Source organism: Arctopsyche grandis, chromosome 13, assembly GCF_051622035.1.
Source record: "Arctopsyche grandis isolate Sample6627 chromosome 13, ASM5162203v2, whole genome shotgun sequence".
Lineage (NCBI taxonomy): Eukaryota > Metazoa > Arthropoda > Insecta > Trichoptera > Hydropsychidae > Arctopsyche > Arctopsyche grandis.
Window position 1 is genome coordinate 27,648,262 of NC_135367.1, and position 26,719 is coordinate 27,674,980.

A 26,719-nucleotide genomic window follows, 5' to 3' on the forward strand; every position below is an offset into this window, starting at 1 on the left:
TCCCTGCCTTACAGCTTTAAGGGTCATATTCTTAAACCTTTAATGCGGGCTTTAGTATTAAATATAGACAACAGCGATTGAATTCTTATTTTTTAAATCATTGACCAGTAATTGTAGTAACATTGACGTTTCCCCTGCAAAAATAATAAAATAAAAAGCTTGTACAAATCTATAGAATGAAGGTCACTCTATACAACGCTTATTATGACATTGGCAGTATTGCTCAAATGATCTCAATAATTACTTATGGAGAAAAATTCGCAATAACGTCAACACATTATTTTTAAAGAATGAGCAACCCTTTTCGTGTACATATGTATGTATGTAGATATGATAGATAAGAGATTAGATACATTCACACAAAATTCAATACAACATACTTAGATATGATTGAGACTTCATGTGTCATCTCAATCTATGGAAAATACAAATCATATTGTTAAAGACGTCGATCATACATCATCATAAATTACAATGTGTAACTGTCGACAATGCGTAACCAAATTCTTCTGTTGCGTATCACTGAAAAGAGGCGTTCTCATACATTCAATATTTCAATTAGTAAGTGAAAACTATTTATCATCACAATCAATATGCAAATGTGCTTATGATCACTATCCAACATTCCAGATTATTACAGCAGGGATTTTAATAGCAGCAATCGTAGCCGTGGTCGTGTTAAATAATAGTGAAGACTTCATGGCAAAAATGATACACGGAGTAGCATCAACGACTATATTTTTCACATTGATATATGCAATCGTTTTGAGTTTCTTATGCTGTGCGGCAAAAAAGGTAGTGTTCTTAAACATGCCCCACTATGTACCTTTACATAATGATTTCAATTTATAGGGTATACCGTGGATGATTTTGCCCTATATGATATACGCAATCATATACATGCTAGAATATGTGGTCGTTATTGCATTTAGCACTCCAATATATGTCTTTTACCCCGATGCTCCTGGATATGTTTTCACAATTTTCATCGTGGAAATGGTATTAGCTGTCGTAGGACTTGGTGAGATATTGAACAGTTTTTCTTAAATGGGAATGGTTTATCATGTTAATATTGAATTTTTTTTTTAGGTGTACAAGTCTATTTCTACATTGTAACATGTAGTTTCTATCGTGAATTGAAAGATGGAGCTTATAATGAACATGACGATCAACTCTTTCAACGCACCGTTTAAATGGCATATTTAAATGTGTGGACTAGAGAATATAAGATCATTTCTCTGGTATGGCATATATAATATACTAGTGGTTTTTGTAATATAAACCGCTTAAACATGGCTAATCTAATAGTAAACATTGTATTAAATTTATTTGAATACTTTTATTTTATTTAAATTCATTCGAATATTCATTTGTTTTTTTATTAGATTGAACCAAAACTTACATACAAAGTCTCTTTCGAAATTATATAATAGATGTAATGTAATTTTATGATTTAGTATAATAATAGTTGAATTTTAATTTAAAATGCTTTTTTTATTAATTATTTTGTAAATATTCAGCTGGAATCCGCTAGAAAGATCATAACGAATATACCAATTGTCTCGTACGATTCGAGAGGTTATATTGAAATTTTGACAGTACCAGTGTTGACAACACTAAAAACAATTTCAACGGTACTTTCCTATTATCGGGGTATTTTTTTTTGATAAACGGATTATTTCATAATAAGCGATCTTGCCGCAAGTCACTAAAATCTCGATCACGGAACATCTGGCTCTCGAATTCTAGTTAGTACAATATTTCGTGTAGGTAGGACTTGCGTGAGATCCCTTTCTGTGGAATAATCACCGAACCAAGATTTATTTTTATTCATTTTATTCGTTTATAGATTTTATTTATTTATATACAATTATAAATGACTAGTGGCCTTTGTACATATAATGACCAGATACAAAAAACCACGTTTCTTTTATTCGTAGTATTTTAGAGTTCACTTTTCGTGTGACAAGTATTCCGTGTGGGCAAATTTCGTAAGAGCGATCGCCATGTATAAAATGTTCTTCAGCAATTTATATAATAAAAAATGCTGTAGTGTTTGTAATTGACTAGGAAGGCGAATTGCGGTTTACCTGCTAGGCCTTCCTGGTATCTCTATGTAAACATAATAAATAAATAAAATAAAAATAGATGTGACCCGTTTAACTTTTATACTTTCTTATGTGAATGTATAATATGGTTATGGACTTCCCAATTATTAAAAAAACTAGTTTTGTGCCCGATGAAATATCATATCATGGGTTATGGCATATTAAGCTATTAATTAAAAAAAAAACTGTCGGTCCTGTGTTCGATCCGCACACGGTCGTCTTTTTTTCAATTACCTTTTAAATATATTTAATTTAATATTTATATATAATTGTTTAATTTGAAAAAAAATAGTAAAAACCACCTATCTATCTACATATAAACAATAGAAAAATTAATTAATTAAATAAATTTTTAATAGAGACATATTTCTCTAGGGGAAAATTTGGTAGCAAACAGTATATATAGAAGTTTTTCGTTCATCTTTTATTATGTTCGTACGTTTTGTTGGTAGTGTTTTTACATGTGTCGAATCAAAACGTCTATTATAGTACGGCGAGCGTTAAAAATGTTAAAGTAAAATAGAACGAATGCACTTTATAGCTTACTAGTGGTTTTACCCGGCTTCGCTCAGTATTTGTAATATAAACCACTTAAACATGACTAATCTAATAGTAAACATTTTATTAAATTTATTTGAATATTCATTTGTTTTTTTTTATTAAATTGAATGTCACGAACAAAAAAAACATAAGTCTCTTTTGAAATTATATGTATACTGGAATCCGGTGGCCCCCCCCGGCACCCTCCGGGGCCTTCGCCCCCGGGGCCTTCGCCCCCGGGGCCTTTGCCCCCAGGGCCTTCGAATCCTTTGAATCGAAAAAAAATGGAATCGGTGCCTGTGAATCGAAAAAAAAAATCGAATATGTTGTTTCCAACCAACCAATCAATGTTATATACATATATATAAAGTCTCTTTCGAAATTATATATTAGATACGAATATTTCCAAAATTTTTCAAATGTAATAATTACGATATTTCGACCCAATGGCTTAAAATGGGGGCCACAAAATTTCACGAGAAAAAATATGTAGAAGTACATTAAAAAAATAGTTTCCAATGTTTTATTTTGAATCTCTAATACTATTACTATAACTTTAATATGCAAATTAAAAGTTGAAGATGAGGACTAAGGGCGAAATCACACAGGAAGGGACGCGGCAAATGGTTTTTTATAGATATTTTTTAACATGCGAAAAAAATGTGGCATGCCTTGCACATATTCATGGCACGGCTGGCACACACCGTCCCAAAATCACCCTCTGGAAATTGTATCCTTGTGTTTATCCTTGCTTGACAGTGCCCGATAACTGTGTATCCCATATTTGAAGAAATGTAGGAGAACCCCCGCAGCGGGGAGCCAAGCACACGACGTACCGTTCTTCTCTGTGTGATTTCGCCCCAAATCTCTAAAATCTCATTGAGTGTGTGCGCGGTAAAGCAGCTCCTAAAACTTGCACGGGCGAGTCACTCGCAACGCTCACACGTCTGAGTAAGTAGCTCACTCAGCTTAATTGGTTTGACTTGACTTACTATAATTATAAATATTATAGATTACTTTTATATCAACACCTTCTATTACGTATGTCGACGCTACAAAAAGTCGTTGGCTAAGCATGCTTTTGGCTAGCTAGCTGCATTCATTAACGGAGTTTTGGTCAGTTCGGTTGCAGCCTCTTCATCATTAAGATTAATTTTCATCAGGTAAACACAAATTTGAATTAATTCTCTTTAAATTATTCTGCGTCGTACAAATAACTCACAAGTGCCAACACAACACAAAATAATACAAAAATTTAGGGTCACCCTTAGCAGATAGGTCGCGTTCAAAATTATTTTAGATCGAAACTACATATGCCATGACTATATGGATGATCTATTCAAAAGAAATTGTGTGTACATTCGTTTAAAAATTATAATCAAATTATAACTAGTCCCCGTTTTGCTCAACTTACCAATATTGCATAATTGAAATAGATTGCTTGTGTTTATTTTTACACCAGCTGTATTACGAATAAGTTTACTTCATCTACAACTAGCGATGGTGCCCAGCTTTACCCGGGTACATTTCATATTCGATTGATAGCATAAATTCAATTATATAATAAAATTGGTTGTATCAGATTTAAAAATTCATATTTTTAATCATAATTTCTCAAAAAAATATTCATAAAGTAGCAACTATCGAAATATTCGTACGAGTTGATTCCATTAATTACACGAATTTTGAATATTATTTTAGTCTGTATTGGTATATCTGAAAAAGTTTATGAAAGGCCGAAGGCCAAGTAAACACGGTTATAATTAAAGCGATTTTGTGTTAGCAACACAGTCACGTTTATATTCGTATTATTATGTTGTTTTTAGATGGACTTGAAATGTAATGTATGCTTGATAAATATAAATTGTAATCAGTGGCGTAACTACTTTGACACGGGGGTATGCGGTGCGTGTGAGCCCTTGGGGTCGGGTGGGCCCTCGGGAGATCTCCAAATATAAATACATACATATATAGTATTTAAAAATAAAGGAAAATCAATTAACACAACTGAAAACAGTCAAAAGTATGTATAAGAATGCTAGGGTTTGTTTTTAGTAATTCCCGACACTTCTATAATCCCACTGTTGTGAGGCTGCTGTACAATGCTTTGGTTAGGAGTATCATGGAATACGCCTCTATGATCTGGAGTCCTTCAACCAAATCTCTATCTATCAAACTCGCACATATCCAAAGACACTTTCTTCGGCTACTTTATAAGGAGCAATATGGGATTTACCCATATTTATTTCCTTCACGATCCGTCATGGGTATGGTCGGCTACACTTCTCTTGAACACAGGAGGAGTGTTGCCTTCATCAAGTTCTTGTTTTCCATATTTTTATCTCCTGCCCGTCTATTCTGGCGAAGTTGGGCCTTCGTGCTCCGGAGAGTTCGATATGGACCCGCCATCGTCCCCTTTTTCACACTCTTCTGGCAAGAACTGTGGCTTATTTCAATTCTCCAATTCCTCGTGGCCTCCGTTTCTTAAATTCACTGGATGGTGCCATTGACATTTGTCACATCTCTCGTCATTTGCTGCACCACTTCCTCGGTTATGGAGGTCGCAACCAATTGGAACAGTTGATTTAGTTTGACCAGCTAAGAATTCTTAAGAATTTTTATGTCACGTTTATTTCTTTAAAGAATTTATAAATTGAATGCAGTCTGTCCTGAGCAGCACCTCTCAATAATTTTCGGTAATAATAAACGAAAAATATACTAATAAACATTACCTATACTCGGGACTTTTTTCTCATGTAACGCGATGGAACGGCGTTCCGGCACCATTTTTCTCGGCTTTTTTTTATTCTTCATACGAATATTCTATATAATATAATTTGAATATAATTTTATCTAATAAAAAAGTTGACAAGAAGTGAGTTCCGGCACCTTTTTTAAAAAAAAAAATCCCTGCCTATACTAATATACTAAAAAATTCCCCTGCGGCGCTTATTCCACAAGAAATATATGTCCAATTGTTCTATTTTGACTAGGACATCCATATTTTTCTTTTATTTTATATAAATTCTATTAACATTGGTACTTTTTTTAAAATCTTAAATATTATATAATATATGTATGTATATTTCATTATATTTTGGTCCTCGGCAAATATATAACATATTTTAAAAAAAATAATATAATATTTTTGGAAACCTTTTGTTCCGAAATTGGGTTGACAATAAAAGCTGTGATTGCAGATTTTTCAAATTAACATATAGGCTAGGAAGGATATTTAAAATTTGCAAGTTTATTTATTTAATTGAAAAAAAAATGGGGGGGCTTTCGTAACTTTCGCATGCGGGCCACATTTTTCTAGCTACGCTACTGATTCTCATGTTTGATGATCAAATTATTTGCTGCTAGTTGCATTTAAATACACTAAATACATCATATCCGGAATTAACTAAGTACCTTTATGTAATTCCCGCACCATTTTTATTATTATTTTACGCTACATATGCACATATGTACATATATGTACAGATACATCAACGTACGTACTATTTTAATCATTGTTGCAGATACCTAAAAAACAAAACCAAATAGCATTAATCAAAAATGCGTGTACCGAGAGTAAGCACTTGTTGCTGTGGATGCACTTTAGAAACTGGAACAATAACCATAGGATGGTTATACATAGTGAGTACATATTCTTACATGTTTATTTGTATCAGTTTTATGAGGACTTCGAAGCATTGAAAGTGATGTAGAGTACATATTTTTAATTTACTTCTAAATGCTAATTATTATTTTCAGATATTTTCTGTATTGACGATCATCAGTGGTACTCTTGATCTCATGGCTGAAGTCATAGAACCTCCACAAATAACAAATACGAGTATTCCAATGCTTTTTGATTCTTTGGTGTCTTCAACCACAGATCTTCCCATTCCCACAACCACAGATCTTCCTATTCCCATAACCTCAGATATTGTCATATCTGCATTTACAGCATTATTCGGGGTCATTGCCGCGGCTATCACGCTGATAGTGTCAATCATGCTGCTGATCGGGGTCAATAAGGTAAATATTATAAGCTGGAAATAAACACTGAAACGCAAATATAAATGGATCGAGATGTAAAACACATTTAAACTTTCAGAGAATACCGAAACTATTCAATTATTGGATTGTGTTCGAGATAATCGTCCTCGTTATGGGCGTTCTTGATGGAATCATCACCGGTACCATGTCAATAATTAATAAAACAACGCCTGAAGGAGTGGGGACAATCATCTCAGTTCTTATTTGGGGAGGTAATTGTTATCTTATGAATAAAATTAAATATTGGTCCATTGGGTAAATCTACAGTTTTCGATTTAGAACCACAACATTTGTTTTACTATCTCAAGATCATCTAGTGGTTTGTGAAATTGGCTGTTAAAAAAGTCCTAAGTTAGAAAGTAAGATGCAGAAATAAAAAAAAATGTATATAGTTAATACCAAATTTTGTGGATCTACATCGAAAATTGTTGACTTGCATAGCTGTTGATTGAAAAAAGAAAGAGACAATCGAATATATTATGTAAAAATAAACTATGCAGACATGTATGTATCTTTCTTGGCAAAGTGTCTAGTCTAATATATAATTTCGAAAGAGACTTTGTATATATGTAAGTTTTGGTTCGTAGAATCCGTAACGTTATTGAAAAAATCAAATTTTCTATGACGACGCATATCGATATCGATTTCAATTCCTTTTGCAGTTTCGGATCTGGATTCCTGTTTCAGTTCTAGATCCCAAATCCTTTTTCCTTTTTAAGTTTCGGATCCTGATTTCTGCTTCAGTTCCGGATCCCAATTCCTTTTTCAGTTCCGGATCCGGATTCCTGTTTCAGTTCCGGATTCCGATTCCGTTTTCAATTCCGGTTCCCGGTTCCTTTTTCAATTCCGGATCCGGATTTCTGTTTCAGTTCTAGATCCCGATTCATTTTTCAGTTCTGGTTCCTGATTCCTTTTTGAGTTCCGGATTCGGATTCCTGTTTCAGTTCGAATTCCAAATCAGTTCCGATTCCCGGTTTCAATTTCAGTTCCGATTCCCTTATGTACATATAAAAAAAAACATTCGTTTCTGCTTAGCTGTTGTTGAATATTATTTTTTTTTCAATTGAAATAAATTTAATAAAAAAAAAACAAATTAATGTTTACTATTAAATTCGCCATGTTTAAGCGGTTTATATTACAAATACTGAGCGAAGCCGGGTAAAACCACTATTTACCTATAAGTTATATATGATATCACATTTTTCGAATCAACTTTTCGAAAATGTCTTTGCTCTATGTATATGTACATATATTTACATATTATATTTATTTATTTTTACTCATGAAAACATACTTTTTTTATATTTCCAGCTATAGTGGCTTACTTAATCATTGTTGTGTACAACTTCAAAAAGAAAATCCAGTCGGATAATCAACGAGTTTAAGGTTTCTTGAAAATACTTTTGAAAATAGTTGTGTGCTTTACATATCAATTGTATATTTAGTATGATAAGAATAAACTGAAATTATAATTGAATTGTACAATTAAGAATCACACGAATTTTCCATTGATATTAAATTTTTTTTTTTTAAATATACATTGTATTTATTTTAAAATTAACATTTTCATATTCTAACTGTAAGTACATAATGCCTAAATTAATTATGATAAATATTAAAATTTCAAAATAAAAAAAATTGGTATGTATTTATTATAATTTTTTTATTTATTTATAACATATACATACATACATATGTATGCATGTGCATACATATATTATATTACTATACATATACGATATATACGAGTATGAGACATCTTTTGCTTGACATTAAATTTAATATACAATAGCATAGTTTTATATAAATAGATGTCTCTATTACAATATAATGTTTCGAATGTGACACCCACATTAAAATTTTGCTTTTATTATTTATTATAATATATTTCAAAACGAAAACTTGCTCTAAATATCATGTGCTACAAAAAAATGTCAAGCAACTGATGGTTTGGGTCTCATTCAAACACGTGTTCTCCGGGAATTAATACTTTGTTGACGGTTTTGTTATGTAAAGTTGAAATTGGAAAATGAAGATTGAATCTTCACGGGCAATCAAGCAGCCGTGAAATTTGAATTACTTTTGGCACGCATTTGGGCGTGGTGTGTAAAAATGTTTCACACACGGCCGCCAAAACTTGGACGAGCGAGCTACTCGCACACATCACATGTGCAAGTAAATCGCTTGCGCGACTGCATCGCTGGAATTGTTACTGCGCAAGGTAATTTATAATTATAGCACATAAATTATAAGTCAAAATCTGTACGATACGCTATTATTTTTAGAACGATTTGACTTAATCTTTCTATCTACTTGAATGTGTATATGCGCTTTGATCAGTCATTCTATGACCCAATATCAACCCAACGTTTGTTTGTGTTGAATTATTATTTTTAAATGTATACATATGTGTTTTGAACCTGTATTAAATATATTCAAAATGTTTACAGGATCTTATTCCCAATGATCCATTTGCAAAATTTAGCTACTATATGTAGGCATAGATCAAAACGTGTTTGCATCATGTTTTGGAGTAGCGATCGTCAACCAGCTCGTTGAATTCAGTTATTATTGGGTGCCTGTACTGGTAAGTCGTGAGATAAAACCAGTATACTTTGGTATCTACATAATAGATTGAAAATTGCGTCTCTTATAAAATATTAGCAAATTAGTCGAATGTTGTCTCCGCCGTTGTTGGAACAAATGCATCTGTCGAAGGACTTTTTTCTGTATTTTCAGTGATAAAACGCAAATGAATGTTGAAACTTTAAAATGTTTGCGATTATATAGCTTTAACCAATCTTGTGTAGAATTTTATAAGAGCATTCAAAAATTTATTATCATCATATATATTATATATACCGGTCTCCGTCACGGGCCCGAATGTGAAACGTCCGAAAACGCAAATATCGGAAAGCAAAGATCGAAAATCGCAAGACCTTAAGTCGAAAGATCAAAAAAAAAGGTGCATGGTAAAAGGTACATACTCACTTAATTTGCGCGACCAGGATACAACAGGAAGCTTTTCCTCCCGTATTCTGCGTGCGCACATTAATACATTTTAAATATATTTAATTTAATATTTATATTTCATTGTTTATTATAATATGAAAAAAAAAATGGTAAAAACAAACTACCTACCTACATTTAAACAAAATAAAATACCAATAGAAAAATAAATTAATTAAATAGATTGCGCTAAATGCTCAGAGACTTATTGCCTTATGCTGCGTACGGACCAAACCAACGACGATTTTGGTCCAACGTTTTAACCAGCAGGATAAAACCAGTAGCGTACAAAATATCGAAATAAAAATTAAATTTAAAAATTGAAATCAAATATCAAAATTAAAAATATTATTATTATATTAAAATTAAATTCAAATATCATAATAAAATTATAATCAATATATTAAATTTAAAATAAAATATTGAAAGTTAAAACAGAACATGCCCAATTTAAATAAATTTTCGAGATTGACCTAAAATTAGATCATCAACAATCACATACAGGTAATCCTCGACTTTTGTTTGTCGAAGATGTTTTGACTTACGTAGATACGCACTAAGATCGAAAAAAAAATCAAAGAATTATTATTTTTACTTCCCCGTAATGCGCAGTTACTGAGAATATATCATGTGTTAGTATGGGTGACCGAGTGATGGTCCCAACCCGACACGTTGTCGGTTTATCAAACGAAATTTTTTTAGTCTTCAATTGTTTCTCTCGTCGAAATAAATCTATTAATTAAATCATTTCAGAGGTAAATTTTATCGGATAATGTCTTCAATTGTTTCTCTCGTCGAAATAAATCAAATAATTAAATCCATCTCAGAGGTAGAATTTATCGGATAATGTGTGATTATTAATTTTATTTCGACGAAAGAAAAAAAAACCCTTTGACAAATCACCGACATTTTTTTTGTTAAATATTTCATCGACGGCGAAACACAGTAGTTATCGTGACGACTTATAAGAAACAATAACAAGGTTTTTTTCGCTCGTAATTATAATATTTCTTTGGTTGTAATGCGTATCGTCGTAATTCAAAACATCAACGATGATCTAATTTTAGCTCAATCTCGCTCGTTAGCTTAATTTTGATATTTAATTTCAATTTTTTTATTTCGATATTTTGTACGCTACTGGTTTTAAAAGTTGGCCCAAAATCGTCGTTGGTTAAATATTTCCGAAGGGGGAAACACAGTAGTTATCGTGACGACTTATAAGAAACAATAACAAGGTTTTTTTCGCTCGTAATTATAATATTTCTCTGGTTGTAATGCGTATCGTCGTAATTCAAAACATTTTTGCAATTCAAAACATCAACGATGATCTAATTTTAGCTCAATCTCGCTCGTTAGCTTAATTTTGATATTTAATTTCAATTTTTTTATTTAATTTTTATTTCGATATTTTGTACGCTACTGGTTTTAAAAGTTGGCCCAAAATCGTCGTTGGTTTGGTGCGTACGGACCATTAGAGGAATCATTAGTAGCAAACATTATACATATATAGAAGTTTTTTGTTGATCTGTTATTATGTTCGTATTATATTCGTGCGTTTTGTTGGCAGTGTTTTTACATATGTCGAATCGAAACGACTATTATTAAAGCGTGGCGTTCATTCTGTGCTTTGTTCAATTTTATGAAGAACCTTTTTTTTGCACTCTAGCTTTGTAAATAGACCCAAAACGCCCTGATTCCTGGAAAAAGCACGCTTCCTATCCGCCCTTTAACTATTATAGTACGGCGAGCGCTATCGCACACAGATACACACAGAATACGAATTCAAAAAAAATCTTAATAATTTAACACATCGGAAAAGGGGAATACTATATTTTTGAAATTCCCCCATATCTCCACAAAAAGGCCCAACATTTCCATTCTCCTTCGACACAGACTTACTCTCGACGACCTTGTTTATTTTTGTATGTAATCATGGGATTTAAATATCCTTACGATCCAACTCTGATTATAACTAAATAAGAGCTTTTAAAAAGGGATAATATTTTTGGTACGGCTTAATATTTAATGTCAAAACGACATTTAATGTCAAATCAACATCTTTAAAATAGTTCGCACGACAGAATCTGCGTTCTCCCGGCAAATCAATCGTCAAACGGGTAGCCAGTAACAAAAATAAAATTTGACGTTTCAGCGAAATCGTAACCAGTTACATTTTCACTAGGTAATCATAATATCTAAGCAGCCAACACTTTTTTATTTAAGGGTCAGGTTAGGTTAGGTTAAGTTGATTGTTAAGGATTGACCCTATTCATTTAAGATTAGGTTGTTAGGGTCAGTTTTTATTTTTGTCAAATTTTATTTTTGTTACTGTGCAACCCATTTGGGGTTTGGTTTGCCGGGCGAAAACCGAATCTGTCGTATGAGTTATTTTAGAGAGGGGCATTATTTTTTTTTGTCGGACTGATAAATGGTACCCTTTTAAAAATTATGTATTATATTTTTAACCGGTTAAATAACACCACAAGCAAAACTTTTATTACTAACCAAGTAGCCTGTGTGCACATAATTGTGCACTCGGTAAAATATCGCAATTCTGATCAACGGAATTAATTATTACAAATTTAATTACTCTTTTTGTAGTATGACTCAGTGGTAGCGTTTATGTTCAGCACCGAGAGGTTACCGGGTTCAATCCCGTGCGAATCTTTAATACTGATGGTCAGACTTGGATATTTGTGACTGCAAGTCCAACGTTTCTTATCACAGTTTGCCAATTGATATGATTTCATTGTTGAAACGGCTCCTTCATCAAATTGGCAAAAATAATCCTACCCGCTACACAAAGATTACCTAAACACAATCTGCTTTAGATCGTTGACTTTAGATGAGAGTCTTTATTTAATATTATGTATTAGATGTATTATTAGCATTTATAAGAATTGTAAATAGATTTTTGAGCACTTTTTTCTATTATGCTGTACATTAACATTATAATATAATAATACTATGATAACTAACAAAATTAAATTAAAATTATAAAATAGAAAATGATCAGTAGATCAGCAGCTATCAAAATATATATAAGATGTATTGTGAACATAATTTAGTAATAATAAAAAGCATTTAAAAATCATCCTTCAGGTATAGACACAGATTACCTAAACACAATCTGCTTTAGGTCATCGACTTAAGACCAGGAATTACTGCGGCCGCCAGCGACTTAATAGTAAATAATACTAATATTTAAAAAAAAATTAAATATATTTTAAAAATTACAAAAAAAGTAACTTAACAATAATAGAGACCATGCTCATCATTGACAAACTAAAAAATAAAGCGAAAAGCCTTGTGACAGAGGTTGAAAATGACAATTTTTCAATTTTATCTTCTGTTAGTGATTTGATAGATAAGATGACAGACACAACTTCAAAATTAAAATTAAAACTTATAATAATAGAGTGTCTTAAATCTCTGAATCTGGAACTTGATAAATGGTTCGAAGAATTGAATTTTTAAAACTTTCTTTTGTATCTTCCCCTTTTATTATGATGACAAATGAAAATTTCATAGTATTACAAAATATATTAAAATTATTTTCAGTATTGAGATTAATTAACTGAGCTAACGTAAAATATGCATTATTAGAAATTAGTCATGATCAAGTACTTAATAACCATTTTAACCGCTTAGCTGCCCAAAGCGCCTTAAGGCGCAAACATCCGTATCAATTGTACGCCCAGCGCGTCGGCTGGGCGTCTAAGCGGTTAATAATATTTCGGTTCAAAAATTTTGGTTGGAAATATACGTTGACAATGAAACAAACCAATATAAAGATTTGACAATTGCTTTATTAATATTGTCTATTTTTCCCACTACCGTATATTGCGAAAGATCATTCAGTGTAATGCACTTTATTAAAAACAAATTTAGAAACCAGCTGACAGACGCAAACTTAGAAGCAGCAATGCGGCTTGCATTGGAAGAAAGGAGTATTGAGCAATTTCCATTTGCATTATTATTAAATAAATATATACCAAAATGTTAAAATTTCTTTTATTTTATGAATAAATTGATCCATTTTATTGTAACTTTAATGTATTTGATTAAATTTGGTGCGGCCACCAGACATTTCCATGGGACCACTATTATCACCTGTGCGGCCACGGTAAAATTTCACCTGAGAACCACTGCTTTAGACAGTCTTTAATTAATATTATGTATTAGATGTATTATGAGTAGAGGTCGGATAGTCACAGTGCTATCCATTGTTCCATTGTTGTAAATTCTTTGTAAAAAGGGTTCGGCAAACCTTTAACAATGCATTTACAACCTTTTAACAATACGCGGCACCTTCTGGGTCCGGTGACTAATTATGAGTAGAGGTCGGAATCTGGAGGGGCCGGAAACGTAGCGCCTATTGTTCCATTGTTGTAAATCCTTTGTAAAAAAGGTTCGGCAAACCTTTAACAATGTATTTACAATCTTTGAACAATAAACAGCCCCTTCAGATTCCGGGCTCTAATTATGAGCATTTATAAGAATTGTAAATAGGTTTTTGAGCTCTTTTTCCGATTACGCTGTACATATTAACATTATAATATAATAATACTATGATTACTAACAAAACTAAATTAAAATTGTAAAATAGAAAATGATCAGTAGATCAGCAGCTATCAAAATAGATATAAGATGTATTGCGAACATAATTTTGTAATAATATAAAGCATTTAAAAATCAAAAAAATCCTGTCCGCTATGTGGCAAATATCTGAATTTGATTTATGTACAATATTTAAAAAAAATATGCCTACATATATGGATTAATTAATTGTTGCAATGTTTGTAATTAACTGTCTAGGTAGGCGCATTGGGGTCTACCTGGTATGCCTTCTTGGTATATATCTATGTAAAATAAAATAAAAATTATTATTAACGATTTACAGCTCGCAAGCCGACGGTTTTGAATGACAGCGTAGCTAAACATGCGTTTTAGCTAGTTTGGTTACATTCAATAGTGAGGTTTCGGCCGGTCCGGTTGCACACTCTTCCTCATCCAAGTCTGAAGGTAAACAAAATTTTGAGTTAATTTTCGACAAATGTCAACATTGTCTAACCGACTCTCAAATTCCTGAACCCAAAAGTATAAACAAATCGATCGCTAGGGGCTCAACAGGCAGGTTCCATGCAACAGTTGGTCTTTGTTCTCATCGTTATTTTGGTTTGGGCCTATACACAAAAAAATACGCGCGTGTGTGTGTGTGTGTGTGTGTGTGCGTGTCTTCTAGTTTGTTTACACAAGCCGGTTTTATACCAGCCCTGTTTAATGTTTATATGTGAATAATTGATGCAATTCGTCATCGTGATGCAATTTGTAACATTATAAATCAAGGATTGGCTTCAAATTTAAAAAATTGTTGAGTGGTCTTCTATCTAATGGAAATCGTTGCGAAATTTATACCTTTTAATAGAAGATAGTGGTTGTTTGCCCTCTGCGAAATTTGTCAGCTTGCGATAACGGATTAAAAATATCGATATATAAAAATATATCTAAAAACATATAAAAACAAGCACGGTATTAGTAGATACATATAATAATAATATAATTTTAGTAGAAGAAATACAAACATGGTTAAAAAACACAAATGCTTTTGTGTGATTTCTTGAAGTGTAAATAAATTAATTCCAGTGATAAACTGATAATAATATTTTTCTAATGTGCAACGTATTTAATTGAATGTTGGAATAATTAATTTAATATTGAATAATTTGTTCTTCGTGCCGTATATTTGTTTCGAGTGTGCTTTATTTTTTATTAAAATAGCTTCCATTTTCAAATATTAGCATTTATTTTCAAAATATATGTACGATAATACTTAGTCGTTCGTCCTTTATTGGTTGAAAAAAGGTGGTTTTAGTTGTTGCCCGATTTTACCTGCAAAGTCAAATTGGGCAATTTATATACATACATATGATATTGGGTTTTTCATTTCAAATTGACATTGAATAGGGAAAAGGTTTAATTTTAAATGAAAAACCTGTATAAAACGTTAATTTCGTCATACTGTTATTGTTCGTTTTTAAACGGTGCTCAATTTTTTAAGTGCACGGATGCGTGCACCTGGTTACTATAATTTATTTATTTAAAAACCTTAGACACCATTTTTTTGTGATAGACACCTTTTCTACAGTCTTTTTCCGATGTCTTATGAAAATAATCAATTTAGCTATCGTGCACCTTTTAACCTTTAAGATTCGGTTTAATCAGACATACATATATAACTCTCAATTTCCAAATAAATTTTAATGTAAATCGCATTATTGTGTTAGGGCCGGGCCGCACCGTGCAACTTTGTCGGCCGAATAGTTGCGCGACACGAAAAAATGTATGGAAATGTGTGCAACAAACAAGTTGACGGGTGTGGCATGTCCCATCTACCTGCATGCATTGGTCTGGTCGCCCTCAACCAAGTCGCTCGCAAGTCGCACGGTGCGGCCCGGCCCTTATCGACATGATTCTGGAAATCCAGAAATCTCGATGACTAAGATGTTACCATACAATACAAATCTTGTAATAACTAATTTAATGAAACTAATATAAAAAAATGAGTACATATTCGTCTTTCACATGAAGTTTACCCCTTTTGTTACACTTTTTAAGGGTGGGAAATTAGTTTTACCCAGTGGCGTAGCTACTATTGCGCGGAGTGATGCAAAGCATCAGGGCCCATGCTCCCTAAGGGCCCAAATTTTTTAATACTCAATATGAAAAAAATATTATTTTCAATCTAAATATATTGAATATTGTAAGAGAACAGAACAGAAAATGACAAAATACTTTCTCAGGTATTCCAACAAAAGCCAAGTAAATATTTGATGCCATATATAAGCTAAGCTGCGTATGACACATTTAGTTATATGGTCAATTACAAATGAGGCGTGTAGCCGCTCGAGTACGAAAATATTGGAGAAACGATATCTTACTTTAGACGAAGCCACTTTGGTGCAAATCGTATATATGAGAATTTTAGTAAATTACGTATTATCAATACGAAGAAATAAAATCAGAAGCAGGAAGTGGGGCTCAATTGATAATTTTGAAAACAAACGTCAAAATATCATTAAACGTCATTCTGATGAGTTAGCATCCGATTACAGATTCAACGGTGAATAACTAACTATTCAGACTAAAAGTATTTTATAATATTATTAACTAGGTATATAAAAAAAATACAGTTGTTTGGAAAGTGAATTTTCGGAAGCTTACGAATTATCGTGTTTATGCTATTTTTGACTTTACCAATAACAGTGGCGAGTATTGAAAGATCTTTCAGTAAATTTAAAATTATTAAAAATAACGAAAGAAAACAATCGGACAATCAAGACAAAATAATCTTGCATTGTTGGCCATTGAACATAAATAAGCGGCAAAATTAGTATTTAAAAATTTAATTAGTAATTATGAAAGCAAAAAAGTAAAAATTAAAATTGGTGACATTATTTCTAAAATATTTTATTATTTTCTCAATTATATGAATAGTTATTATGTAAAATATGTACATAAACTTATTTCATTTCTTATTAAAAAAAATATATCAAGGGGCCCTTGCGTAATATTTGCATCAGGGCCCAAAATTTCTAGCTACGCCACTGGTTTTACCGTTATTTTAAGGTCACGCTTCCGATAGTGACATTTTTTTCGGGTCAATTTCATATCAAAGTTTTGTATTTGTACAAAATATTTTAACATCATTGGTCCATTTCACAACAGATCAACTTTGATTCGGTAAAGAATGCAATTTTAAGATCATAATGATGCAAAACTGCAATTTTTCAATCTTGACCGTAATAGAGCTAAAACGTCTGATCCATTATTTAATATAATGTTGAGTGCTAGTAATACCCACTATATACATACTATGTAGTTAGACACCACGAGTCTATTGATGATAAATTGTCCAATTTATTTATCACTATCAATTGCAATAATTCGTCATTTACTATCGAGTTTTAAACAAGCGGATTTATAGCAATTTTTTGATAGTATTTTAGTTAATGTTTTTTTTGTTATCGCGTTACATACAAGTATGACATCAATTATTCAAACCACTTCCTTTGCGTTTTTCGCGTATTTAAGTATAGCAATTATTTAATTATGACTATATATCCGCTCTCTAAAGTTAAGATAAGTCAACGTATTCGTAACAAATCGTATTTTAATAATTGTGCTTACTATCCATTTGCCAAATAATACGTACTTTTTTTTGTAAATAAATTCGAATACATATACATATTGAATATCAGTATTGTTTCGTATCGCTGATGTATGTACATATTTCGTTCTTTATCGTTTTGAATGTTGTCAGGTTAGCAAATAATACTAATAATCATAATACCAGATTTTTTTATGTATTAAAGTTTATTTATCTATGTATGTATGTGTTACAGTGAAAGCATATTTCAAGTGAAAATATATTTTCACTAGTAAAAATATATTTTCACCAATTCAAGCAGTGAAAATGTATCAAACAATGAATTTACAACGCTTAACTCTATAAATTTAACATTAACAAACCAATCTTAAATGAATAGGGCCAATCCTAGCTTAATCTAACCTAACCTAACCCTTAAATAATACCAACCCTTACAACCTAATCTAAAATTAATAAAATCAACCCTGAAAATGTAACTGGTTATGATTTCACTGAAATGTCAGTGAAAATATATTTTCCCTGTGACATATGCATATGTACATATGTTACAGTCAAAGTGTATTTTCAGTTGTAATATATTTCAACTGGCGTTTTAGGTCATTCAAATTCGAATACAATTCAACTAGTTCATAAATTATAGCTCTACAAGCGCAAATATACTTTAAACAATGTGCGCCAGTTGGAATATAACAGTTGAGTTTTGACAGTTTTAATGCTTTTACGAATGCTTTAGAAGTCAATTATGGTAATGACTATCGTATTACGATAGCTTTAAGAATGTGTTCAAAACTGTGACTAATTCATTTTACTAGTCGAATGACGTTTTCACGAAAACCTAACCTCTCCACCCTAACCTGGTACCGACTTATAGTTGAACTTTATTTTCAGTCGTAATATATTTTGATTAGTTGGAATATAATTTCGTCTCCATTGGCTCAAACTCCGTTGGCTCAATCAAAACTGCCATTTCTTGTCTCAAAGAAAGTCACGCGCCAAACTGGGAGACCGAAAATTGGTAATTTATTACCAAAATGTACGAGGTCTCAGGACAAAGCTGGCTGCGTTTAATTCAGCCGTTTCTACTATTTGTGATGATATGGTAGCACTAACGGAAACATGGTTGACTTCATCATTTTTTGATGCTGAACTTTTTGATTCTTCCTGGAGGCTGCATCGTCGCGATAGAGTAGATCGACGTGGTGGTGGTGTATTATTTGCTTGTCGTGATTGGTTTCGGTCAGTCCGGATGACAAATTTTGAAACTCTATCTGGTGAGGACTTATGGAATTCATAACTTGAAAATCATAATCGAGAAAGAATATTACGAAATACAAAAACCTTGTAAACATAGGATGAATTCAAGACGATAAACGATATATAATAATAATAATTATTATTTTTAGTTGTTTGTGTATATATATGTTTTGTTTTTGTTATGTCTAATTTATTATTTTGTTTCTTGTCTTTTCTGTTATATTTTTGACCATTGTGGCGCATTAGGAATTCCTGTAATGCTACAACGGTCCAAACTTAAATAAATAAATAATTCGCCATATGAATCAACTTACGTGGGTTAGACTGTATATATTCCAACTAGTCAAAATATATTACAACTGAAAATGCACTTCAACTAAAACGGTAGTTGGTACTAGGTTAGATGGATATTCCAACTGGTCAAAATATATTACAACTGGAAGATACACTTCAACTGTAACATTTGTATTAAATTAGTATGTGTGCAAATTGATCAGTAAATGTATAAAGGTGGGCAAGGATATGTGTAGAGGTTAGTGGGCAGACTAGCTTATTTGTCAAAAGACAGCTTGTCATTATTTGGGTGTCTATAGTTTCAGTTACCTTTTTAAAGAATCGAAATATTATTAAATAATGTACCAAAATATCATAATATTTTTATGAACTTCACCATTTTATGTTAGTGAATATACGAAGATGCTTAGTATTTTTGTCATTGTGATCCTAAAATTGCAGTTATTCAAAGATTGATTTTTCGATATAAGATTCTCAGGAACCGAGTTGAGAAATTTTGTCCTTTATAGGATCCGTCCGAGAGAATTATTTATCGAAACATATCTTAGTGAATATCCACCGTTAGTGTTGAACGAACCAGGGCTGTGGAGTCATTAAAAAAAGAACACGACTGCGATACCGACTCCTACTTCATTTTTATTTCCCATTGGCCTCATTTTCAAATTCAGGGTACCGCATATACACACACATAATACACTGATGCAAATCATGAAATTTCAATCAGACTTTTTATTCATTAGGTATTTTGCATTTTTATTCGTGAATACATACACGAAGCTAATAAAATGTACATGTAAAAGTGAATTTGTCAAATATCCGGCATCTTCTCAATTTGACCTAAACACGAAGAACATGCAATGAGAGAAACACCATGTCTCAGATTGGCATATATGGAGTATTGGTGAAGCACTCTGAAAGCGCAAACACACTGGATTGAACGGCACGGGCGCGTTCTTGGCCATCCGCGGTGAAAAAGTTTATCTCACATCGCTGGGGTTTTTTTCCTACATTTCTTCAAATATGGGAAGTCGATACAAATATTTTTGGCCTAGGTGCCATAGCATAGCGTTTTTGTTGTAATAAAAAAAGCGCCGCGTGCCTTTGTGTGTCTGCGCCCTTAGACCAAGCGACTTGGTTGACTGGAGGCCACACCAAGCGACTTGTATGCAGTTAGATGGAGCGTGCCACTTCTTGGTCGCTCACATTTCCATACACTTTTTTCTGGTAGCGCGACTAGTCGGCCGACAAAGTTGTTCGGTGAGGCCCGGGTCTTAGTTAGTAATTCAATATCCATATGCATGTACATACTTACATACGCTATTTAGTAAAAAAATAAATTCTATTTTGACGCGAAATGGGAGTCGCTCGAATTTTTAACGACTCTGAATCCAAAGCCCTGGAATTAGCGCGTTTACTGTGGCAATATTTACATGGCTTTTTAAGCTCAATTTAATAAATGTATGCATGTTTACACTTCGCAATAGCTGTAATATACATATATTGAACATATGTTTAATTTATTATCTTAAGTGTTAAATTAAATAGATAAAATATATATGTTATACGATTTTTTTGTTTTATTAGTGGTTTGATAATATTTATTTTGTTTTTATATTGATCTATTTGAATCGATCATCGATCGAATATATATATATATATATATATATATATATATATATATATATATATATATATATATATATATATATATATATCGATCGAATATATATATATATATATATATATATATATATATATATATATATATATATATATATATATATATATATATATATATATATATATATATATATATGTTGAAATCAGTTGTGGAGCCCCTATTAAAAATATATGTGATCGGTGCTTCAGAATTTCAAGGCCAATACTTTTAGGGTTTTTTTTACAACACGCATTTTGTATAAGTCAGACTATGTTGAGCTAAAAATGGATAAATCGTTTTGTCCAGATCATCGTATCTCAAACTTTGCTGGACGACGCTCATTTATTTTGAATGCTTAATTATTTGCCTTTTTTTTACATAATCATCGTCATCATCATTTGTAGTCGTTCACAATCTGCTGCTCCGTGAACGCCTCTACAATATGTACACATTTTTCCATTATTGTTTATTCTAATAATCACTGGACAATTTCTTTATAACCTTCTTTAGAACCTTTCATATAATTTGAGTACCTCTCTTGTATGTACATTTGCCAACGTCCTCTTACATTTTCTTGGATATCATCATTATTTATCACCTTAAGTCTGTACGCAGTGAAGGTATATTGACCGTGTCCCGGCCTATAGAAACGCGTGTGTGTGTTTGGAAGAGGATCTTTATTGTTCAGTTGATACAAGTGCTACTGTGTGTACGACGAAGATGATAATTACTCGGTTTCGGAGGAGTGAGCAGGCTGGACTCCTGAAGCTCACCGGCATCTGGGGATGATTTATATAGTGGTTGATTGTGAAACGCGTAACTTGGCTGATGAGATCATGTTCTTGAAGATTTCTACGGGGTCGAGGTTATCCTTTGTGTATCTGTGTCTCAAGGTTTGGTTAATGCATATCTGGATGGAGTTGATGGTGTTTTTGCCCTAGTTTGAACGAATGTATTTCGGCCAAGGTTGACTTTAGGTTTTCGTACAGGACGCGATGATGTAATTGTACAGCTCGAGTTAGATGGGGTAATGAATGAGATCATCGACCTCGATTCGGGATAGTACAAGTTGTGCTATATTTCTCCAAGTGTAATCTTTTTCAGCTATACAAACATATAAATATACCTAAATATGAATTTGTGAAGGGACACATGGTACAAGTCAATGAGACTATTATTGCTTTAAGCCATGTTTATTTCGTGATGTGCCGAAACGAAAGAATTTTTTTTCGATTGTCAAAGCTTACTTGTTTTTGCGTAGACTTACATATCATGTTTTTGATTTCTCGGTTAACCAGCTAAACGGTTAATCGGATTCCGGTTAATACAGAGCACCCCAGGAAACCCCACGCGGTCTACTAGTTAACCATGAAACGCACTTTGAAATCGCTTTTTTTGAGGTCATCTCCATTATTCGTAATTATCGCATTTTTTTTTACATAACCCCTTCGGACCCATGTACATATAAGTCATTGTGTTTGCCACACCCAGTCAATTCATTGTAAATTCCACAAACTTGAGCGATTATAACGGATATATAATATGTAGATGTACATATGTATATGATATAATTTTTGTTTTGGATTAACTTGCTTTTCTTTGTATGTATTGTTGTCACGCTTCACGTACATACATATATACCCGGCTACTTCCACTTTTACAAGCGTTTAATTATTTAGTATTCGAGACACAAAACCGAGTTTGCGCAGTTATTTTATAATATGTATATGGATGGGTATGATAAATGAGTGACGATTATTGATTTCGGAACTAAGGTAGATATATGTAGATAACATCAATCTTTATTTCGATCAAAAATACATACATATGTTAATATAACAATAAAAGGAAATAGTATAAGTGACGGCTTCGCAGTAATAACAATTAATTAAAATATTGTTAGATACATTTCTGCCAACCTTTTGTACGTACATACATATATGTACATATAACATAAAAATGTTAATCGGAGTAATAGCATTATGCCTAAATTAGATTGAAATCCAAAAAAAACCTTCGTAATTTTAATATTTAAGATTATGTTGTGATTTGTTATAACTATACTATGAATAGAAAAATAGTGCTTTACCACTGTTTCAATGAGTTGCAAATGGGTGGTAGAAAGAGGCGTATGGAAATCGAGCTGTCATCGCTCCGATCTGAAACAATATTCCGATATTTTGAGTTCGTTAGTACTTTGAATGCTGACTAACGTCGATCGGCGTTTTGCCAACAATTCCATGAGCCTGAAATACGCCGATGGGCGTTGTTTTTTGAGTATGTAAAAAATAAACAAGAACACTACACGCTAAGCCTTTCCAGGCAGCATTGAAAAAAATGCATTGAACATGGGTCGTGTAATTCGTGTCAATGTTTATAAAGACTGGTTTACACCGGATTTCTGAATTTATAACCATAGTAGAATTTCTCGATGGAAATCCCTAACTGCTGAGTATTTAAGATTGTGGCTTGGCATTTAGATTGTGAGCATTACATTTTAACAACAATGAAGAGGATGGAAGTCATTTTTGAAAAATAAATTCATTAATAGACTTCGTTTTTTTTTTATATTGTTGCAAGATACATACATTAGAGAGTCTAAATACACCTTTACAAAACTCGAAATTGTCGGCGGTAGTCATCTAGGGCAGTGATCTAAAGTTTGTTTGGATAAGCTACAATTTTTATACCTGCTTTCTATTAGATTTCTAAATAATTCTTGTTGGAAGTGTTGGCGAAATTTTCAGCGTTGCGGGTTTTCAACAGAAAAGACGTCAGCACTCAAAAAGTTAAACAAGCGAAAAAAATGTGGCATGCCTTGCACATATTCAAGGCACGGCTGGCACACACCGTCCCAAAATCACCCCCTGGAGTGATTTCAGTAAAATTTTATCCTTGTATTCATCCTTGCTTGACAGTGATCGATAACGGTGTATCCTATATTTGAATAAATGTAGAAGAACCATCACAGCGGGGAGCCAAGCACACGACGTGCCATTCCTCACTGTGTGTTTTCGCCCTTACTCGCGCGAACTACGGTAACGAAAACTCGACTTTTTCTCAGCGATTGTCGTGAAATAATCCATTTACCATTACTATAGGCATTTCTGAAATTTTTTGTACACATAAATTTACATGTCATTTAAGCGTGCTTCATTATTGTGATGGAAAACATGCCTCGTTTGATTTTTTTTCAAGGCGTGTTCCCCAAATTAGATGATTACATTTTTTATTAATTGAATTGGAACACGTTCGATTTTAAAAACCGGGTTACCATCCGACTTAAAAATAGTGATGTGTAACATTCAGTATGTTGTCACGGTTCGCTAATCTATGTATGTAACCACGCCATTATTTATTACAATCACAATAGATACAAATGCATATATGTATGTACATATGTACAATGTCAGGGATATTAACATATTGTAAAAGGACTATGTATGTATGTATATGCAAAATAATCGATTTCACACTCACAATTTCGTAAATTCCTTTTTTAAATAACATACCATGCAATTGGGTCATTCTAAAATATATGTATACTGTTGTTTTCCATTAGTTTTATTTTCACATTCACGTGTGAAAATAATATTCTTAATGAATAATATAATTTCCCATACGAACAACGTGAAATTGAATAAAGTAGCATCACATCTTCTATATGTCCAAATCTAACATTGATGCTGGACTAGGGGTTCCAAAAAACCGTCCGAAAGAAAAAGTCGGTTTTCGGTTTTTTTACAAATAAAAAGCCGGTTGGCCGGCTTTCACCGGTTTTAGAAAATTAAGATTAAGAAATACCTATATATTATATTACAAAAAGGAATAGTTTTTTATAAACTATATTGAGTTATTATTATTATTACAAATATTACAAATAATACAATTTGTCTTATATATCACAGCCGTAAAATGGCAGATAATAAATACGCACAAATAATTAAATGATTAAAATAAGCTACTACCAAGAATTTATTAATAATAATAATAATAATAATATATTTAATATTTAAAGGGCTTCCAATTCCGTCGAAGAAAAATCAAGTATATTCCGGAAATTCCCATGCAGTTTGCCATAAATCATTAGAGTTTACTACTACTTTTTTTTTGTTGTCAAGTAAAATTTTTTGCGATAGTAATGTTTTCTATACTTGAAGTTGGGTAGGTCATTGAAACTACATACTTTCAATAATATTTTATTGGTTTATGACCTGGTCTTTGTCCATTACTAAATCTCAAAGAAACCGCTCAAAAAAGAAAGTGCTGTTCCTTATTTTGTTGTTCAAAAAAATATACGCCTATTACCCAAGAGAGTTTATACACATTTATTTTGATCTTTCATAGAATTTTGAAATTCATAATTGTTAATTTTGAGGAAAAAAACATTAAAAAGCCGGTTGATCGAGCAAAAAAGCCGGCTTTTCGGTTTCGCTTTAAACCGGCTTGAAAGCCCTAGTGCTGGACTAAGTAGATGCTTTTACGATCGTTTTATGGCTTCATATTACGTCATGACCTCGAAATGTGCAAAACATGGTCACAGTCGGAAATCATCAAAACATGCTCCAAGCTTTATTTTATTTTTCGTTCTGAACATCGTTGTATGTATATATGTAACGGGAAACATGTGCTTTCTTTGATCCATTGAGTTGATGATTCGACTCTTCAAATATTCTCATATGGGTGGATAGCAATTTAGCTAAGTTAGATCATCTCAGTATGAGATATATGATGAACAGAATGACATCATACAACCATTTAATTGTGCATAGACGTAATGACCTAAATTGCACACGGTTTCGAATGTCAGCAGCGACACAATACAAAAATTTAGCTCGTAGTGCTGGATTTGAAAATTTCAGTTTCGTTAATTTCTTTTATATAGGACAGTTACTCGCCTGAGCGAAGCTTGAATGATTTATGCAATGGACTAGCATGTGAGAAATCAGATCGTGTCTGGGTATTGGACAAGTATTAGACAAAATAACAACGATGATCTCACAACTTGTGATGTAGCTACTTTCGATTGTCCTTGACAATTACATATCTTGGGTTCAGATTCGTATTGGTCATAACACTTAATATGCAAGTCTTGTCCACGATGCAAGTAGAAGATTAATATTCACTAATTGACTTGTACCGTCAATAGCAGAAAAGTCAAGCCGATGGGGTTCACGCGCAGTCTACTTCCCGAAATGATGTTTTTTGACATATGAAAGCACTTGAACGAATTGAACCTTCATGGCAATTTTACTTTATCTTTGAACCTTCCTTGCCAGAAACATTGTACTTTTGATACAAATATTATTAGTATCATACAAAGTGCATAAATACATATCAATTAATGTCCACAGTGACATCTATGGTCAAATTTGTAAATTTGCAGCATTTTAAACAATTCAGTGAAATTCGAGATTGCTGAAAACTCGAGAAAATGGGTAAGGTTGCCAATTTGTTGGAACCGTTTCAATGAAAATCAGATAAATTGGCAAAATATGATAGGAAACGATCGACCTGGTGTCACAAATCCAAGGTCTGGCCAGCAGAAACCAGTGGGATTTGATCCCGTGACCACTCTGTTCAAAGCATTATATGCTAACTACTAGTCTATTCTGCTGGTTTTGTGTGAAGATCAAT

The 26,719-nt window shown here is 32.4% G+C and overlaps 4 protein-coding genes across 8 annotated transcripts in view; 3 read left to right on the forward strand and 1 right to left on the reverse strand.

Annotated features, from left to right (window-relative positions):
- LOC143921428 (uncharacterized) overlaps positions 1–26,719 on the reverse strand; it is a 339,615-nt gene that overhangs the window by 115,665 nt on the left and 197,231 nt on the right. The gene's annotated exons all lie outside the window — the stretch shown is intronic.
- Positions 210–1,483, forward strand: LOC143920646 (uncharacterized). Of its 2 annotated transcripts, XM_077443568.1 has the most exons (5): positions 216–316; positions 385–561; positions 631–795; positions 853–1,021; positions 1,090–1,482. In XM_077443568.1, the coding sequence occupies exons 2-5, from the start codon at positions 475–477 to the stop codon at positions 1,191–1,193; spliced, it is 525 nt and encodes a 174-aa protein (XP_077299694.1). In that variant the 5' UTR covers positions 216–316; positions 385–474; the 3' UTR covers positions 1,194–1,482. The 2 variants fall into 2 exon arrangements, with proteins under 2 accessions (XP_077299693.1, XP_077299694.1); XM_077443567.1 differs by having other exon boundaries at positions 210–561; positions 1,090–1,483.
- On the forward strand, positions 3,347–8,233 carry LOC143920647 (uncharacterized). 4 transcript variants are annotated; one of them, XM_077443571.1, is made up of 6 exons: positions 3,347–3,599; positions 3,661–3,811; positions 6,173–6,290; positions 6,408–6,674; positions 6,754–6,907; positions 8,007–8,233. In XM_077443571.1, the coding sequence occupies exons 3-6, from the start codon at positions 6,210–6,212 to the stop codon at positions 8,078–8,080; spliced, it is 576 nt and encodes a 191-aa protein (XP_077299697.1). In that variant the 5' UTR covers positions 3,347–3,599; positions 3,661–3,811; positions 6,173–6,209; the 3' UTR covers positions 8,081–8,233. The 4 variants fall into 4 exon arrangements, with proteins under 4 accessions (XP_077299697.1, XP_077299696.1, XP_077299695.1 ...); XM_077443570.1 differs by having other exon boundaries at positions 3,711–3,811; XM_077443569.1 differs by having other exon boundaries at positions 3,566–3,811.
- The window catches only part of LOC143921433 (uncharacterized), a 31,670-nt gene continuing 13,769 nt past the window's right edge, over positions 8,819–26,719 (forward strand). Inside the window, exons 1-2 of the mRNA XM_077444740.1 lie at positions 8,819–8,916; positions 14,608–14,729. The gene's annotated coding sequence lies outside the window, so the exon portion shown is untranslated. The remainder of the gene's footprint in view (positions 8,917–14,607; positions 14,730–26,719) is intronic.

Excerpts from the sequence above, each read along its gene's own strand:
- LOC143920647 (XM_077443571.1), top strand. The coding sequence starts at position 6,210 with ATGCGTGTACCGAGAGTAAGCACTTGTTGCTGTGGATGCACTTTAGAA. Across the intron at positions 6,291-6,407 it reads CCATAGGATGGTTATACATA|ATATTTTCTGTATTGACGAT; the intron begins GTGAGTACATAT and ends TATTATTTTCAG. Across the intron at positions 6,675-6,753 it reads TGCTGATCGGGGTCAATAAG|AGAATACCGAAACTATTCAA; the intron begins GTAAATATTATA and ends TTAAACTTTCAG.
- LOC143920646 (XM_077443567.1), top strand. The coding sequence starts at position 475 with ATGTGTAACTGTCGACAATGCGTAACCAAATTCTTCTGTTGCGTATCA. Across the intron at positions 796-852 it reads TATGCTGTGCGGCAAAAAAG|GGTATACCGTGGATGATTTT; the intron begins GTAGTGTTCTTA and ends TTCAATTTATAG. Across the intron at positions 1,022-1,089 it reads ATTAGCTGTCGTAGGACTTG|GTGTACAAGTCTATTTCTAC; the intron begins GTGAGATATTGA and ends TTTTTTTTTTAG.